Genomic DNA, 17776 nt, shown 5'->3' with positions numbered 1-17776 from the left:
GTAACTGGTGAAATAAGTTTCATTGGTGAAATCTTATATACTCATATACATTTAAGTGGCTATAAATTATTTGATTAAGAATAAAATAGACATTATAAAGTTGAATTATTAAAAATATTAAATATAGAAATGTGTCTATTCATTTTAGAAGTGACAAAAAAAAGTGCACGTCATATAAAGTGAGACGGAGACAGAGAGGGTGTTAGTTTAGATAAGCTCATATAATTGATAGATAGTGATGTTGGCCAAACAAATTATATAGAGACTTTGTTGAATGAAAGAATGCACCTCATAATTATATCCCAAAAGCATCATTCGATTATAGCAGTAACTACAGGGACCAAGTACTTAGTTATTAGGCAAATCTGGTTATGTTATGGATCATAGGAGGATGACCAACTGATAAATTAGCAACTTTTTCAAACAAATAGACAAAAAAGAATATACATAAAGCCTAAATTCCCTCTTAAAGTTTCTCAAAACATTACAAATGTTTCAAATTTCCTATGGCATCACACTCAACGAAGGTAAAAACTGGTGGTTTCCATCATTCTGCTGCCTGCTAAAGCTAGTATGTCGCTTAATTGTGTAAACTTACACCGAGAGAGATGCCCCATTATCAGCCATGGTTAGATTTAGTATCATATTAGCCGCCTTTGGAGCCCTGACAAGGTAGAAGGATTTTAGACATAAACAGACTTCCAGAGGATTATGAAATTCATCTTGAAGCAAATGCAATAACTTTAAACTTGAAGCCTGAAGTGAAACATTCCAAGACAAACCCCAAATACCAATTGTATTAAGAAGTTAAAATTGCATTCATAGAGCCAAAGCAATCGTATATAAGTAGTTCTTAGTTCTTGACAAGTTATGAAGTACCATGACTCAGGTGTCTGATATAGGGATGCTGAATTGCCAAAGCATGACTGAAGCATGTCCGTGTAAATGACACCAGGATTAAGTGCAACAGCTGCCATTCCAGGGGGCAACTCCTTCGCAACTGATGCTGTCAAACCTTCAATTGCCCATTTTGAAGCACAATAAGGTGCCACCTGTGAAGATATAATAACCAGGTCTCAACATTAGTAATATAAGCTAGTAATGGAAATCCAAATAATAGGCTTTTTCATCATCCATTTGCATCTTGTAATCCTACACCCATTAAGTTTCTTCCTCATTAACTTCCAAATCTTGAAGTGCCAGTTCAAAGTTCACATTTGAGACCCAACAACAAATGCAACTTAGGTTCTTAGATGCTTGAAGGGTCGTAATGTTTGAGTTCCATGGTCACTACTCACTACAAATCATCTAGTGCAAATGTTCTCAAATGTCACTGAGATTATACAGAAAAATTTAGTTCATCAACTCTTTACATACTTTGAAATCCCTCAGTTATTAGGGACAAAAAATATGAGAGCTGATGCACAGCTGGCTACAAGAACCATCATTTTGGCAAATCATCAACAATATGACTAACAGACTATGAGAACTTATGTATAAAGTTTTGGTGATTTCAGTAGAAAAGAAACTGAGTTTTACCTGTGCTGCGCCAGATCTTCCCCATCCAGAAGACATATTTACGATCACTCCTTGCTTCTTCTCAAGCATTAGGGGAATAAAGTGACGCAGAACATTTGCAGTTCCTTTCAGATTAGTATCAATGACAGAATCAAACTCTTCAGCTGGCACTTCCCAAAGTTTGTTGTTCCTATTAATAGTTCCCGCACAGTTCACTGAACAAGATTCATTTTTTAGGTTCGTTTGAATGTGAGATAACAAAAACCAGTACAAACAGCAGACTGTCAATTTAAAATCATAAAAGTGTAACCTGTCAATTCAGCAAACTTCAACAGGTTGGGTGGGTGACATGATCATCAAGGGTTAAATTAGGTTAATTCAAATTTAACACATCAAGAATACTGGGTCAACATGGGCTAGCTACCGACACATATAAATCTGGAGCTTTGTCACATCACATTATCACCCAAAAAAAATGGACAAACAAATGGCTTTGATGAAATATATATTTTTACTCTATTGCACAATGAAGCATTTTTAAGCAACTCAACTTTCCAGCTATAAACTAGAAAAACATAAGCAAATAGAACAGTAGTGTTGAGTTGGGCGGTTTGGACTATAAGTCACTAGTCAACCCATCTTGATCTAACTCATTTCGACCTAAGGAGACTTCAAAGAAATAGAGTCATTGATCCAACCAATTTTTCTACCTCTATCAACCTAACATTAATATTCAACACTCTTAGCTAAGAGTAAATACACATCTAAACTTCCCACCTTCATTTTATAGCTAGAAACTTACCGTCAATGAATCAATCAACCAAATCTCCATCAGAATCTAGAAAATGAACCTCGTTCATTACAATTTTTCAACTTATTACAAGACGCAAATTATGTCCCCTGTCCCAGCAACTCGACTTAAGACAATTTTTTTTAAAGCATGTGTCAACAGGCACATCAACTAAAGGTGCAAGCATATACAGCTAGAAGCTGCAGCATTTAACTTCAAGTGCATGAATGTTCACTGCCACACTTAAAAAATGCACCAAATGCTTAACAACGGCAAAAGAATGAAGGCACAATATGGCATAATACATATTGATGAACAGCACAGAGCCAATGGCTACACTGGTCAGTCTTGAAACAGCTCAAGATATACAAATAGAGAATATATGAGCCACTTCAACAATGAGAAGTCAGAAGCACTTGTTTTACCCTCTTCACTAAGTAGAAACCAGAACCTATATGCTGCTCCCTCAATGCTAAGAAATTTGATTATCATCTTCATAATAATTGGCATTCTTAAAGTAAAGATATCATCAGGTAGTGATGCATAATCAAAGCGCAAAACATCAGAACTCCAGTACCTAAATTAGTATGTATGTGAAGATTAATTTCAGATCCTCAAGGACCTACATACTTTTTTCGTTTTTCTTTTTGCAAAAAGAATATTAGTATTTGAGGATCTGAAATTCTCAGACAAATATGTTCTCATCAATCAGTGTGAAGATCTGACAGGAAACTGAGAAACAACATCCTTAAATAGGGGATCAACTGTCTCCAATTTACAGTCAACCCACCGCAGATTGATTTCAAAAGGGAAGATTTCTTTCTTTAAATTAGAAGAACTACCAAAATTCCAGAAAAACTCATCTGAATATTAAATATTATAAAAAATAATCAATTCTGCGTTGTTGATAGAGTGACAGGAATAGGGTTGCACTTAAATTTTTGTAATGGGAGAAAAGATAAGATCATTATGTCATTTAATATTTAAAAAAAAAATGTACAGCAGCAGCAAGGTTGTAAACCAAGTACCGATGATATCAGGAACGCCCTTTTTCTCCATAACAGCACGTGCGAACTCTTCAACGCTGCTATTTAAACTCTGAAATTCCAAGGAAAAACACAAACTATGTTGATAGATGCATGTAGGCTGATGAGTGATTTTGATACACAAGAACATACACATATATTCATTCTTGCAGTCAACCAATATGTTTATTCACCATAATAACATTCACCTGTGCCAAACACCTGAGCTTCAGATGAGAGCAACTTGGAGAGCAAGTACTCAGGAATATAAACAGGGTACAAAGTATTGATCGGGGAGGTGCTAAAAAACTCGTACTCGACTTACTTACTCCCTCTCTCCTTAACCAACTAGGGTTTTTAGTTTTTACTAATGGTACTAGTGTCTTTTATTTTTCCACTCATCGGGCATCCTACCACTTTGCAATACAACATTGAATAGCTTGACAAGTCATCCTACACCATCCTGTCCAACACACTTCCAAAACTCGAACCTCTATAATATACCATTTGGACCACAAGCCCTTCCAAATATTATTCATGGCATCCTTTACCTCAGGCAAGCTGATTCTACGATTGTACCGTAAAAAATATCAAAATGGGGAACTGGCGTATCTTCATTCTATATTTGGGTCATTTACAGTTATCATTTGAGTTCATGTCCCAAATCATGTTTGTCCAATCCTATGTTATAGCCCTGAAGTCAATCAATTTGTGCCTTTAAATGAGCTTTGAGACCCAGTTTCGGTCTAACTATATTCTCAAAGTACTTCTCCCCAATTAAATAAGTAAGGAATACACTCTTCAACCCGAGAGAAATAGCCTTTACATTTTCCTTGTCTTCCATTCAACTCATCTTATCAGTCTTCCACCACTCAATTCATCCTCATTGTTCATAAACTAACCATACCCAGGACTGTCAAAACCCCACTTTACTAAAGTAGTTGATATTTGTAGGATATCCTCCCCTTAGTCTACAAACCTTATTTTCAGCCTATCAACCTGTGCACATTTGCAACTTGGATTTTTCGACTACATGCCCCACGATGTCATAATTAGCTAAGGAAGAAACAATAATGCATTGAACCTATTAGTGTCCAGTTCAAAGATAAAAGAGCTTCTTCTCTGTTCGCAACCTTCTATGTATGTTTCTTTATTACTTAAAACTAAAAAGTCTAAAAGAGCCTGCAGGAAGCATAAACCCTACTCTAGATGGATATATAAGTCCTTACATCTACAACTACTGCTGAGTTTCTAATGCATAATTGAAGCCATATTCCAAGAAAAGCACACAATTAAATCAAAAGGGAAAAGAAAAACATGAGGTACAGATTTGAAATGCAAATAGAGCTCACACGTAAATAAAAGGAGAAGGGCGAATATGAAATAGAGGATTTTACCACATCGACGCTCATGAGGAGGTGTTTGTTTTCTGAAGGAGGATTCGTAGAGGAAGCGAGCTCGGTTTGGAAGGCATTGAGCTTGTCCTGAGAACGAGCACAGCCGATGATGTAGTGTCCTCTCTTTGCCAATTCTAGGGCTAGGGCTTTTCCCAACCCTCGGCTAACGCCGGTGATTAACAACGTCCGTATCGCTCCTCCGGCTGATCGCATACTCGGATTTCCTGCCGGAGTAGGCATTGGCGGTAGTGTCATGTCTTTATTTTTATTTTATTTTTATTTAAATGGCCATAAGCAGAAGAAATACGATTCTTTTCATTTCCCGGCTGAATCGACTCTTTTTCTTCGTGTTTTTCACCTTTGCTCTTTTTTTTTTTAATCAAAATTATTTATTTTTTGAAAAAATACGTAAGTAGTAATTATAATGGAAAATATGTAGTACTAAATGTACTCTAAATCTCTAATATAATTTTATTTAGATCGAATGGTCTAATCAGTACTTATACAAATTTATAATTTGAACTCTTTTATTTGATTATTTATTAATTAAATTTTTAGACTCAATGAAATTTAATATTTTTAGTTTTTTTAATCGTTAAACAAATTTATATGATAATTTAATTATTTAATTGACATAAATAAATAATATCATACGTGAATTTAAAGTTTTAATTAGCAAAATATCATATAAAAGAATACAGAATACAAATTCAATACAATATAAGTGTCGATTAATCTCAAATATTATCCCGTAACCTCCACCTCCGCTTTAGAGTCACCCTCTCTGGTTACCCAATTACACCCAGACCTCGCAGTACCGTTGGGACTATATGAATCGCAATAAATCAATAATTTAGATTAAAATTTTATATGTATGCCAGAAACTTTTTGAATATGTGAAAGATTATTAAATATAAATTAAAATTTTGTTACTCATACACTTCAAATTCTAATCAATTTTATCATGGAGTTAGATTTGAAAATTTAAAAGAAAAGGAATGATGGATGACCTGTGGCACGAATCCGACTTCTCTGGCGAAACCTCTGAGATTGAGGAAACCAAATGGAAGTGAATTCCCCAAGAGGAAGAAGAACCTTGACAGTTGTTTTTGAACCCCGAAACAGTGAATTGTGGGTAAATTGAGCAAATGAGGATTTCCCCTACAGAAAACCAGCTAATCAATTTATTGAATTGAACAAGAAATTATAGTTATGTGATAGAGAGAGGGAGAAGAATGAACAATTACAATGTGGAAAGGAACGTGGCCCAGAAATGGTGAAGAAGGAGTTGTCCCTGCAATGGCCATGGCTTCCCACCAAGTAGGTGATGCGTGGTCAGGGACCGAGTACTATTATTGGTTTAAATAAATTAATTTTATTTATCTATTTATTGCGTGAAATCATAGCCACCAAAAAAATTGATCAATTTATTCAACTTCGAAATGAAAAATAGTAAAGTGATTTGCTAAATGGTCAGAATTTGATTTTTTAAAATTATAATATCTCTTTTATATTAAAAAAGGTCAATTTTTTTTTCATTTTTTAGTAAAAGATATTAAAGATAAAAGGGTAAAAGATTTTTGAAAAGTAAAATTACAAAGAAAAAATCTCATTTTGACCAAATTTTGCAGCTTCATTCAACTGAATTCAGTGAGATTGGGGCATTTGAGGTATGCTTTATACCGGACCTGCCTTGATGATGATCAGGATATTACATATATAGTAGAGGTCAATTTGGAGAAAATTAGTTTGGAGAATATGGGTGCTAAAGTTAGTTACATCACAATTTATTTATTTATATAAATTTTTTAAAATCATAAGATCTCTGGAGATATCAAAAAATATGTGAATATATAATTTTTACATTGCGAATGACATAATATTTAATGAAAAGAATTATCCGAGATGGATGGGATGTTTTCCAGAGGAACGAATAGGGAATATTCGAGAGAGGGTAGGTATAAATCTGAGAGAAAATTTTATAGTTTTTTAAAATAATAAAAAATTTAGGAATTATGACAAAATAAGATATATATTTATGTAACTTTTTCTTAAATTAAAGTTGATGATATTGTGAATCCTTCGCCCTTCTCCCATTTAATAATAAGTAAAGACAAATAAGGAGGAAAAAGTAAAATAATGACGGAATCATACTGAATACGCTATTACATAGAATGAGAAATTTCATCTTTACCTTAACGATAAATTTAACAATATGATATAAAAAATAACAATCAAAAGATAAATATTATCTTTAAACTATCGAAACGACATAATATACTATATTATAAACCCAAAACGATTTCATCAAAGGAAAAGTAAATATAAAAAAAGAAAAACCCACTTCCTCCAATATGTGTATTTAAAATATTCTTTTCAAATACCACCACAACAACCTAGAATAGTCAATAAATAAGGTTTTAAAAGATAAAATAAACACAAATCTTATCACTATTTTAAAAGATAAACATGATATTCTCTAAAGATCCCCAACACAGGTATCGAACATAAAAAATACTAACAGGACAGTATAAAAAGTAAACTGAACATGAAAAATAACATGGCAAGCATAACAAAAACATACCAAAGAGGGCAACAATCATAACCAACTAAAGTGACAACTGTAGTACAATAGATAATGAGGAATAATTAAAGTCGCAAGATATATCGATTACGAAATAAATATCACTATCACTGATAATAAATAAATAAATCTAGAAACAAATAAAATACATCAAACTATCAAGTTAGGAAATCAGATAGCATTCAACTATATACTAATTTTCTACCATAATTCCCCACCTCCGTAACGTCACACCTAAAGTCATATCCTCATTAAATTGGATTGTGTTGTGTCTTGTCTAATTACCGCACCTAAATTTTTTTTGACCTATCTCTACCTCTCATAAACCCCACTGTGGCCAATTTTTCATATCTTCTTACTGGGGTCTTATGCACCACCTCATCTTCACATGTATGAATCATCTTAATTAGGGCCCGTTTGGATGGGCTTAATAAAAGCAGCTTTAAAAAAGTACTTTTGAAAGTGCTGAAACTTATTTTTAAAATAAGCAGTTATGCGTTTGGATAAAAGTGTTGAAGTAGCTATGCCAAACGTGAAAAGGGAAAATGGAAGAAAGAGATGTTAGGGTTATATGGGTATTTTGGAGATTGTATAAAAATATTAAGGGCAAAAAGATAAAAATGTGGTCAACTTAAAACAGCTTATAAGCTAAAAAAGAAAAAGCATCCCTACCCCAGCTTTTAACTTTTAGCTTAAAATAAGTTTTTTTTAACTTAAAATAAGTTATTTTGAGTATTGCCAAACAGTTATATAAGTCAAAAACCAGCTTTTAAGTCAGTTTAACCAGCTTTTAAGCTGAGCCAAACAGGCTCTTAGTCTCATTTCTCTCATCTTGTTCATTATAAAGATTACCCCCACCTTAATCTGAATTTCCTCATTTTTAATCTTGTCATTCATAGTACGATCACATATTCACCTCAATATTCTAATTTTCATCACTCTCGTCCTCTGGACATATACTTTTTTAACCGACTAACAAGGTTGGACCCATCCTTGGGTAAGGGGCGTCAAGCGAGACCTCTTCGTTGAAAAATGAAATTGTATATGGAGGTCAAAATTTAATTTAATAAATATATGTATGCAAATATTGATATCTCTTGACACAAGCTAAATGTTTAGTCTAGGAGTTAAAACATTGTGAAAAATCCATGAGATTGTTTGTTCTATTCTTACTAGCCTCATAATAATTATTTTTTACGGAAAAATGATCAAAAATACCCAAAACACTTAATAATTATTTGATTTTTTCAAAAATAACTCACTACCCTAATATAATCCAAACTCGACACAACCAACTTAACCAAACTAACTTCACCTCTATCTCTAAAGCAAAACTTCATGAATACAATCCATCTATTTCTCATTTTTTCCTAATCACCGTCCACCCCGCCACTTCTTATGAGAATTCAGACGTTGATTTGGGTCAACAATAAGAAATTCAAAGCTTCTCTCACCGCCACTAATTTGAGTCGACAACTAAGAATACAACAACCTTCCAATTTAGCCACAAAATATAATTTCATCGATAATGGATTGAATCGGCACAAAAAATCTCTTTTACTGAGCCCTTTACGATCTATTAAGTTATTCTCTGAATTTTGAAGATGAGTTTGTTCTTGTTCCTGCATCATTTACCCTCGTCATTTTACCCATCAGGGTAAAGGGTGTAGGCGTTGAATTTTAACAATTGTCAATTTAAAAATTGGGTCAAATATAATATGTATTAAGAAATAAGTTTTTAATAAAAAATTAAATTATATTCATGTAAACGTCCATTAATAATAAAAGTAACGAAATAACTAGCTAAGGTTAAATTGCAAGCGGAGCTATACTAAAAAAATTATGAAAAAGGTCTGAGTACCTTCTAAATATTGACAATGATACACAATGATCCCTCATTCATCTATTGACTCCCAAATACGCTCCTCATCCACCTATTAGCTCACTGATAGCCTACTCATCCACCTTTAAATTCAATTTTAGTCACTTTAATAACGAAGCACAATTTAAAATAATTAAATAAAATTTTTAATTATGTGACTCAACCATTAATTACAATTTAATCATTTAATATAATTTTAAAGCCACCTAGACTCTTTTCGGGAAAAAACGAAACCGACGAGTGCAAAGCCCCTTTTCCGTTATTGAAATGACAGAACTGTGATCGCTGAATAATAGTACTACTTATCATTGTAATTAACATTATTGAAACCCTAGACGTCGACGATGACGGAACCGATATCAGTCGAAGAAGACGACAAGCAAGCAACGGGACTTCGACGATGCGTCGAACCAATTTCGTCGGCGGCGGCGGAGGTTCAGATATGCAACAATCGCAAGGAGAAAAGGAAGTTGACGAAGAAGGAGAAGAGGAAGCAGAAAAGGAAGGAACTAGCTGAGAAGGCGCGCCAGGAAGAGGAGGCTAAGCTGAATGATCCCGAGGAGCTTCGCAGGATTCAGCTGGAGGAAGAGGAAGAGAAGGAGAGATTAGAGAGAGAAAGGAGAGAGTTTGAGGAAAGAGAGAGGCTCTTTCTCGAAGCACTGGCTCGAAAAGAAGCTCAAGAGGTAGAAGAAGAAGAACGAAGGAGAGTGGAAGATGAGGAAGAAAAGGCAAAACAAAGCCAGGTACACATAATTGGTGCCAAATATACTTCCACATCTTCTTTATTTGCATAGTACTGAACTTTGAGTTATGTGGGTTGTGTATAATGTATTTACTTTATTGGTTATAGTTGCTGTTGCTTATTAATGTGGTTAATGGATGTTTGTACAATAGACATTAAGTGACTTGATAACAAAATTGAGGAAGTTATGAAAGAAGTCAGAAGTTCACTAGCATTTTTTTGGTTATAAAAGCTAATCTGAAGTGATTGACCCTCCCAATTCTAGTATGGCAATCAATTCTAAAACAAGCAAAGAGAATCTTGCATTTTGGGGATTAGGTTAAACATTTTAGCAGTTGGATAATTGTGGTGGATGCTTTCTAGATATGTAAAAGCATGTTCTGGTTTGACAATGATCACAATGCAGAGAGAATGCACATAGGAGTTGGTCAGTGGAGACAAATTGTCAAACAAACTATTCTAATTTAGTTCTAAGTTTGAATATGACTACATAAACCGAGTGGAAATTATAGCATATCATGTGTTTCTTTGACCGCACAAATTAGTTTGTGTTTATCAGATTATTGATCTCAGCCTGCAGCTTACAATTGCGCACGAGGTTTGTTCTATTGACACATCTAGTATATCAGGTGTTGGTTAAATATGTGTGCGCATAAATTTCTTTTATTTGACATCCATAGAGGTTCAGGTAGGGATCCTTTGATCCAAATCATACTACCCGTTTAATATGGTCAACAAACTAGTTCTCGGGTAGTTAAGACAGTTCTGATGTCTTGTTTTGCAAAATATTTTTCTATCTTATCAACTAAGGAATAGTTTCATTAAATATGGGAAAACTCTTACTTACAAGAGAAATACCAATAAATAGAGGTCTAAAGAAAGACACAGTTAACACCCAATCTTTTATTGTTTCTTAAAACCTTCACTCTGGGGATTTGAATAATTTAGCAGCACATGCAAATGTCCGCGACTCTCTCTGTCTCCCCCTCCCGCTCCTTTCCTACCTAGACCTGTTGTGTATGTCTTGGTTCTTTACGTGCTGTGATTTTCATGGTCCCACTGGTATTCTTCATATACATTCATTCTAGCAGGTTGCCCTTGAGAATGAGCCATATGAAGATGACGAGTGGGAATATGTAGAAGATGGGCCTCCCGAAATTATATGGCAAGGAAATGAGATAATTGTGAAGAGGAATAAAGTGAAAGTGAAAAAGAAGGATCAAGATCCTGTGATTGTGAAAGAGGTACTGATCTTTTATTCTCTGTACTAGTGTATTTCCCAAATCCAGCTTTGTCCTCTTTGAACAATCCTAACACCTAGCAATTGCCAAAATGAATGGGTTGTAAATACTATCCTTTGCCCATGCAGGATCCCAATAGGCCAACATCCAATCCACTGGCTCCACAATCTGAAGTCTATGCTGACTACAGGAATGCTTCGTCTCTTTCAGCACAACAGTTGTTGGAGAATGTTGCTGTTCAAACTCCAAATTTTGGAACTGAGCAGGTAAATATCCATAATTCCTAATTATAGTGTACTGTGTGTAGATATGCCTAACTAGTCATGACAAGTTATTGCTATTTTCTTATGTCCTAAACTTCTAATATTCAAAATAGCTAGTCTCTTATATCCTCTCATTTGGTCTAGCATGACCCTCTGCTTTCTGGGTTATCACGTGGCAGGATAAAGCTCATTGTCCTTTCCACCTAAAAACTGGGGCTTGTCGATTTGGTTCACGCTGCAGTAGGGTTCACTTTTATCCCGATAAATCCTGCACTTTGCTCATGAAGAACATGTACTGTGGACCTGGATTTGCTTGGGAGCAGGATGAGGGGCTTGAGGTCTGTTAATGAAGTCTTCATGTGCCTCTAGTATCCTGATTTTAAATTTTGCTGATCTTTAGTAATTTTCAGTTTTCTTTGGAACTTCTGTTATGAAATTATTGGTAAGTTCATCCTTAGGTTGCTTATGCTTCTCTTTACTAAAGCGAAAAAAGCAATAGTCTGAATAGATAAATCTTTCAATTTTTGGGTATGTCTAATTTTATTGCTTATTTACCTGAATTAGTAATGATCAGTGTTGGTTGTCGATTGTCAATATGTAATGAAACAGTATGTCAAGATGTGTCTCCAACATTAACCCTCTTTTTTTACTTTGTGGTAATTTTCTTCTTGATCTTATTCCCTTTTCTTTAAGTGTGGTCATTTCATTTGATCCAAGTGATGGGTAGTGTATTATGTTTAAGTTGTAATATATTCTTATACTCAAAAGTAATTTATTTTCTTCACGGTAGAAGCTTTCTGTTTGTTCTTTAACTCCCTTAAAACAGAATATCTTCCCTGAAAATTCTGGAGGCACGTGTTTCTTCCGCCGATTCAGCTGGAGACTCTTAGCGAACTCTGTATCCTGTTTTGCAAAGTGAGCTAAAGAATTCGAATATAACAGTTGTATGTTTGTGATTTCTATTTTTCACATTTCTTCATGTTATTTACCGATCTATTTTTAGTACTAGAGAAACGGAAGACAGCCATGAATTTTTTGGAATGGGATTTTGTGCTGCCTTTCTTGAATAATAGGTATCACTATTTCGTGTAATTGGTACTTTACAGATTAGTGGTGAAGCTGTGGCTTAGCCCTTTTAGAGATGTATCTGGGGTTGACAAAGTTCTTTGGTACCTGGTGCAAACTATGTAGCTCATGATACCCATTGACTATTGAAAGGATCCCCTTTTCCATAGTCAAGCCGATAGAGGAGTTATCTAATGCCTTAACAATTATCCAAAAATCTAGTAATCAAGCTTCTAATTCTCTTGCTCATTTTACATATGCTGCGACTATTTTGCGGGAAATTCGTAGTTCACAATTACTTAATGTTTAGGTTCTTTTTCAATAGTTTCAAGTAGATGGCTGTGGTTTTAGTGTCAGATTTTTTGTATCTTAAGTTAAGTCTCCGAAACTGTATTACCATTATCTACGGGAGTATATTCCTATTTGCATCTCAGACATAAAGGGACCTGTTGGAGCTTAGTTCCTTGCCTAATTACTAATTTGCTTCTATTTAATAAGCTTCACTATAATTATGTTTTCTGCTTTGTTTTTAGCAACTTTGAGGGTCATTGATTTATCTCTTGAAAATAGTAGTTTGTCCAGAACTAAATGCTCAAATGCGGATTTTCGTGTATGGGATTTAATTCGTTATACCTGCATAGTCTTTATGCATACATGAGTGTTTTCTGAATTTCTTTTTGGTAGCTCTATGTAGTTTGAATTTGCAAAATCTTAAAGAGTTTTTCCAATTTATGTTAGTGGTTTTTGGTTATCTGTTAGTTATTTAGTTGCTATAGTGCTTGCTAGTTGTATTTGCACCTCTATTTGTATTTTGTGTACTCTGCATATGTTTATGCAATCAATTGTTGTCTTCTGTTCTTCTTTCTACAGTATACAGATGAGGAGGTTGAATGTAGTTTTGAGGAATTTTATGAGGATGTTCACACGGAATTTTTGAAGTTTGGAGAAATTATAAATTTCAAGGTAGAGAATTTCTTTCTTTCTGTTGTTGACTTATTGCTAATCATGTCCTCAATTTAGGATGTAAGTTCCAAAATCGGTGACAGCAGGAATATTTCATGGAAGTGAGCAGTGTCCTTTTCTACTCTTTTAAAGCATGTTGCTCCCCTGTATGTTGCAAATAGTAAGAATTCATGCAAATAATAGAACACAGTTTAGCTACTCCATGCTGAAAGAAGAATGATATCAAACGCTAAGTTGTTGAGGTGCCTTACAATATTCTAGCATTTTCTCTTAGCTACGTTTGGTTCCCAGTAAAGCAAAAGGGAAGTGTTAGTAAGTGAATTGCTTTGCGCTTTTGGTGTGTTTGTAAGCAGGAACAGTGCGGTAATTGTAATGACTTTCTCACAGGAAAAAACTTCCTCTAAAATAAATCCTGTAAAATTTGCCTGATTTTTATTTTTTAAAACACTCCCCCCTCCCCCCAAAAAATAAAAATAATATCTTGACATTCTAAAGGACACTTAGAATCTAAAACCAAAACATGTATCGGTAGATGTAAACCAAGGACATCTTCTGTAGAGCTGTGTCACAACAATAATACTGTTAGTATTAATTGCCTAACCACCAACTAATATGTTCCCACATATAGGTGTGTAGAAACAGTTCATCTCATTTGCGAGGAAACGTTTATGTACACTACAAAGATATAGATTCTGCAGTGCTTGCTTATCATTCTATAAATGGCCGTTACTTCGCTAGCAAACAGGTATTTTGAATTCCATTTAAATTAATGATTTGCAGTTCAAATGAGATGTGCATCTTGCTATCTGTTATTCTAGTAACTTTCTTTCAAGAAAATCGATCGCATGGAAGCATCTGAAAATTCCGCTTTTGGTTATAGCAAATTGTTTCTTTCTACCCTGAAGAGTGAATGCTGATAATACTAACATCCTAACGCATGCAACTACACACTTCTAGGTCACAAATAATGGCCTATATATGCACTTTGCATCATTGCATTTGAACCGCTAAAATGTATTGATAACTGTTTATACTTCTTGGAATGTCTGATTCTTGATAGATCACATGCGAGTTTGTTAGCGTAACCAAATGGAAGGTTGCCATATGTGGGGAATTCATGAAATCAAAGCTTAAGGTACAACTTGAATCTCACTACTGTCGCTTGAGTTCTGTGTTGATGACTTTGTTATTCTCTGTTTTTTGTCAGCAGTACTTGTAGGGAGTAATAGTTAACGAACATCTTTACTGTTTACCTGATTCTGATATTAAGATCTTCTGTACTTCCTATCTTTTGACATGAATACACACGTGTTGACAGTCATGCTCCCGTGGAACGGCATGCAACTTTATCCATTGTTTCCGCAATCCTGGTGGAGATTATGAATGGGCGGACTTGGATAAACCACCGCCAAGATACTGGCTTACAAAGATGGCTGCTTTATTTGGGTATGCTGATGAGTCTGTATATGATAGACGGCTTGAACGGAAAAACTCAGAACGGATGTTGAATTCCTACAAGATGCTGGCATCTGATTCTGACAGGTCCGTTAGTTTTTGGTATCTTTCATGTGAAAGTATTGAACCGTAACTTGATACTTCTGTCTTTTATAAAAGAATATGCTGATACACCCATCTTAAACATGATACTTCAGTTATGGCTCTCTGATCTTAAGAGATTACAGTAGGACAACTGTTGGATCTGTAGTGGTGGCAATCAGGTGGTTATGTTGAATTTGAGCTGGTTAAGAACGAGCTAAAGAAAATTGGCTCGAACTAACTCAACCTGTATTTAATATGGGTCAAAAATTCGACCAGTAAAAATATGGGTCAACATTGGGTTAGATGATAAGTAATATGGCTCAGACCTGCATCTTGTACATGACATGAGAAGAAAAAGTAAAAACTCTTTAGGAAATTATATTATCCAATCTACAAAAAAATGTCAAATAGAAATTTTAATTCCCCAGTATGAAGATATTTGTGAAAATATGACTAAACTATATTCCCCAGTATTCCAGTGAAAAAAATAATCAAACCAGAATACCCTTCGCGGTGACCCAGTGGTTTGGCTTGGGACTTCCATGTTGGAGGTCTCAAGTTTGAAACCCTTCTAGCGAAATCAATGGGTTTGCCTTCTGGGTTGAACTTGTCGCGTCGGGCTTGTCTAGTGCGGGTTACCTCTTCTATGTGGTTTGCGAGGTATTGCATAGGAGCGCGGTTTTACCCTGTGTACACTGAAAGGGTAGTGGCTACGGGTTTCCCTTGGTATAAAAAAAAATTAATCAAACCATAATGGAAACCAATCGTGGACATGCAAATGAGACACAACCAATCGACATGATTTGAAAAAAGAAAAGGAAAACTAACAGTCTGTTGTTAAGTGGTGAAGGGCTTTAAAAAGACGAATAAAAATGTTTGGTTCAGACATGATTTTTACTATTGATATTCAATGTTATTTCTGTATCCTTTCTCTTGTCTTCAGCGCATTCTCAGACGGGCAGGTTCTCTCCTATTTTTGGTGATGAAACTATCCTTTTTTCTTCTGTAATATAGGCATAGAGTGTGGAAAGCATGGATTAACATTTGATTTCAATACCCTTAAAAAAAATTATGCTGTAATATAGGACTTTCTTGCATCCAGAAAAGGTGTAGGCTTTTTATTAGCATAAATTTTTATTATTTTTAGTATGTTCAAATAAAACATCTGCTAAGTTCTCGGGAAATGACAGGCATCGCTACAATTCAAGGGAGAGAAGGTCTCGCTCAAGGGAGAGCAGAAGTTCAAGGATCCACTATGATGATTATGATTTTCATAAGAGGATACATCAAGAGAGAGGCGACCGTACTGATAAAAAACAGCGCAAAATTCTTGATAAGAAACAATTTGAAGAGGGGACAGGACAACACGAAGAGGAAACAAATCAACATGGTAAAAATAGATACCACAGCAGTGACTCTGATTGGGATTTATCTGACAGAGAGAAAGAGGGAGTGAAGCGCCACCATAGCGCAGGGAGAAAATCAAGAAACCACCATAATGAAAAAATGGGGCGTCAACATCGTAATGATGACATCAAAAAACGAGTTAGTGGTTCCGACTCTGGTGATGATTTGCTGGAAAAGAAGAGATACGGAGATGCAGGATCTGGTAACAGTGAGAAGGGCTCAAGACATAGCAAGGAAGATCGTAATACAGATTCCAGCAGTGAGTGGTTGGATGAGACACGAGACAGAAGTTCGCATCACAAGAAAAGAAGAAGCAGTTCTAGGCGCCATAACGGTGTTCCATCATCACCTGATCGCTGGGATAAGAATAGCGGAAGCCATGATAATAATACCACTGGAGATTGGACTGCTGCTATCACAGATAAAAGAAAGCCAAGTTCTGACAAGAGGGTCCATTCAGATAGGGATCACCCTTATCACCATAATGAAGACATTGGGGAAAGAGGCCGCTGGGAACCTGATGAAGGTGCTACTGGAACACACTCTAAAAGTAGTAAGAAGTCTGTAATTGATGATTCTGAAGATCACAAAGTGGAATCTGAGTTAAATGATGATGGGGTCTATAGTGGTAGTACAAAAAGGGGAAGTAGCCGATCAATCAATCAAAAAAGGAGGGGGAACAGTGATAGGATGGACACTGCGAAGAAGTCAAAACGACATAAAGAGAATGACAGGGCACACAATGGAAAAGACAGGAGTTACTCTGGACACTTAAGTTCGTAAGGCAGCCATTGCATTACTATTTTCACGAGGTTCATACCATATATAATCTCAGTTGTAATGCTGGAAAGAACTTGAGGATGACATTACATGCATCAGCCATTGCTAAGTTTCAGTTTTTAGATTGTAAATAGTCTACACTTGTTTGTCTGAATGAAGATGAGGTTAATTTCTGATGCCTTCTCAACTGCAGTTGGGAAAATTGCCATTTATTTCAATGGATGCAGAAATACACATTGGTCATCTACTTGTGGTTATGCTAGAGCAAGGAATTATTCTTTGCTTGAATGATCAGTGTGTTGTCCTTCTGCTCCAGCCTTGTTGCACAAGATTATTCGGCACGTTAACAGCATATTACTTGATAAATTAGTACTAACTAAAAAGAACATTAAAACTTAAAACATTTCCTAAACCCACAAATTTTAGTGTAAAATAGAATATACTAATCTATTAATTTGACGAATCCTAATGTGACCAATGTACTTGAAATTCGTAGTGATGATATTTCTATAACGTAAATTCGTAGTGATGATGATCAATGTAAAAAAATAATGTTTGGGTTAGTTATACACTCTTGTGT

At 35.1% G+C, this 17776-nt stretch overlaps 2 protein-coding genes across 3 annotated transcripts; one reads left to right on the top strand and one right to left on the bottom strand.

Annotated features, from left to right (window-relative positions):
* Positions 1-295: 295 nt before the first annotated feature.
* Positions 296-6101, bottom strand: LOC107010089 (NADPH-dependent pterin aldehyde reductase). 2 transcript variants are annotated; one of them, XM_027917931.1, is made up of 7 exons: positions 5972-6086; positions 5741-5891; positions 4731-4954; positions 3337-3406; positions 1540-1733; positions 880-1052; positions 296-664 (listed from the first exon to the last, which is right to left on the bottom strand). In XM_027917931.1, exons 1-7 carry the CDS (start codon positions 6035-6037, stop codon positions 595-597), a joined length of 948 nt encoding a protein of 315 aa, XP_027773732.1. In that variant the 5' UTR covers positions 6038-6086; the 3' UTR covers positions 296-594. The 2 variants fall into 2 exon arrangements, with proteins under 2 accessions (XP_027773732.1, XP_015064843.1); XM_015209357.2 differs by having other exon boundaries at positions 404-664; positions 5978-6101.
* A 3315-nt stretch (positions 6102-9416) lies between these two features.
* On the top strand, positions 9417-17405 carry LOC107008227 (zinc finger CCCH domain-containing protein 5). Its single transcript, XM_015207165.2, has 9 exons — positions 9417-9939; positions 11030-11182; positions 11308-11445; positions 11622-11780; positions 13378-13470; positions 14099-14215; positions 14531-14605; positions 14789-15012; positions 16200-17405. Exons 1-9 carry the CDS (start codon positions 9541-9543, stop codon positions 17197-17199), a joined length of 2358 nt encoding a protein of 785 aa, XP_015062651.1. The 5' UTR covers positions 9417-9540; the 3' UTR covers positions 17200-17405.
* The last annotated feature ends 371 nt before the right edge of the window (positions 17406-17776 follow it).

The sequence above is a fragment of the Solanum pennellii genome, chromosome 1, assembly GCF_001406875.1.
Source record: "Solanum pennellii chromosome 1, SPENNV200".
NCBI lineage: Eukaryota > Viridiplantae > Streptophyta > Magnoliopsida > Solanales > Solanaceae > Solanum > Solanum pennellii.
The sequence above is the reverse complement of the archived record's forward strand: the minus strand, read 5'-3'. Positions and strand labels throughout refer to the sequence as shown.

Excerpts from the sequence above, each read along its gene's own strand:
- LOC107008227 (XM_015207165.2), top strand. The coding sequence starts at position 9,541 with ATGACGGAACCGATATCAGTCGAAGAAGACGACAAGCAAGCAACGGGA. Across the intron at positions 11,781-13,377 it reads AGCAGGATGAGGGGCTTGAG|TATACAGATGAGGAGGTTGA; the intron begins GTCTGTTAATGA and ends TTCTTTCTACAG. Across the intron at positions 13,471-14,098 it reads GAGAAATTATAAATTTCAAG|GTGTGTAGAAACAGTTCATC; the intron begins GTAGAGAATTTC and ends TCCCACATATAG.
- LOC107010089 (XM_027917931.1), bottom strand. The coding sequence starts at position 6,037 with ATGGCCATTGCAGGGACAACTCCTTCTTCACCATTTCTGGGCCACGTT. Across the intron at positions 3,407-4,730 it reads TCCTCATGAGCGTCGATGTG|AGTTTAAATAGCAGCGTTGA; the intron begins GTAAAATCCTCT and ends TTGGAATTTCAG. Across the intron at positions 1,734-3,336 it reads GGGCGTTCCTGATATCATCG|TGAACTGTGCGGGAACTATT; the intron begins GTACTTGGTTTA and ends AATCTTGTTCAG.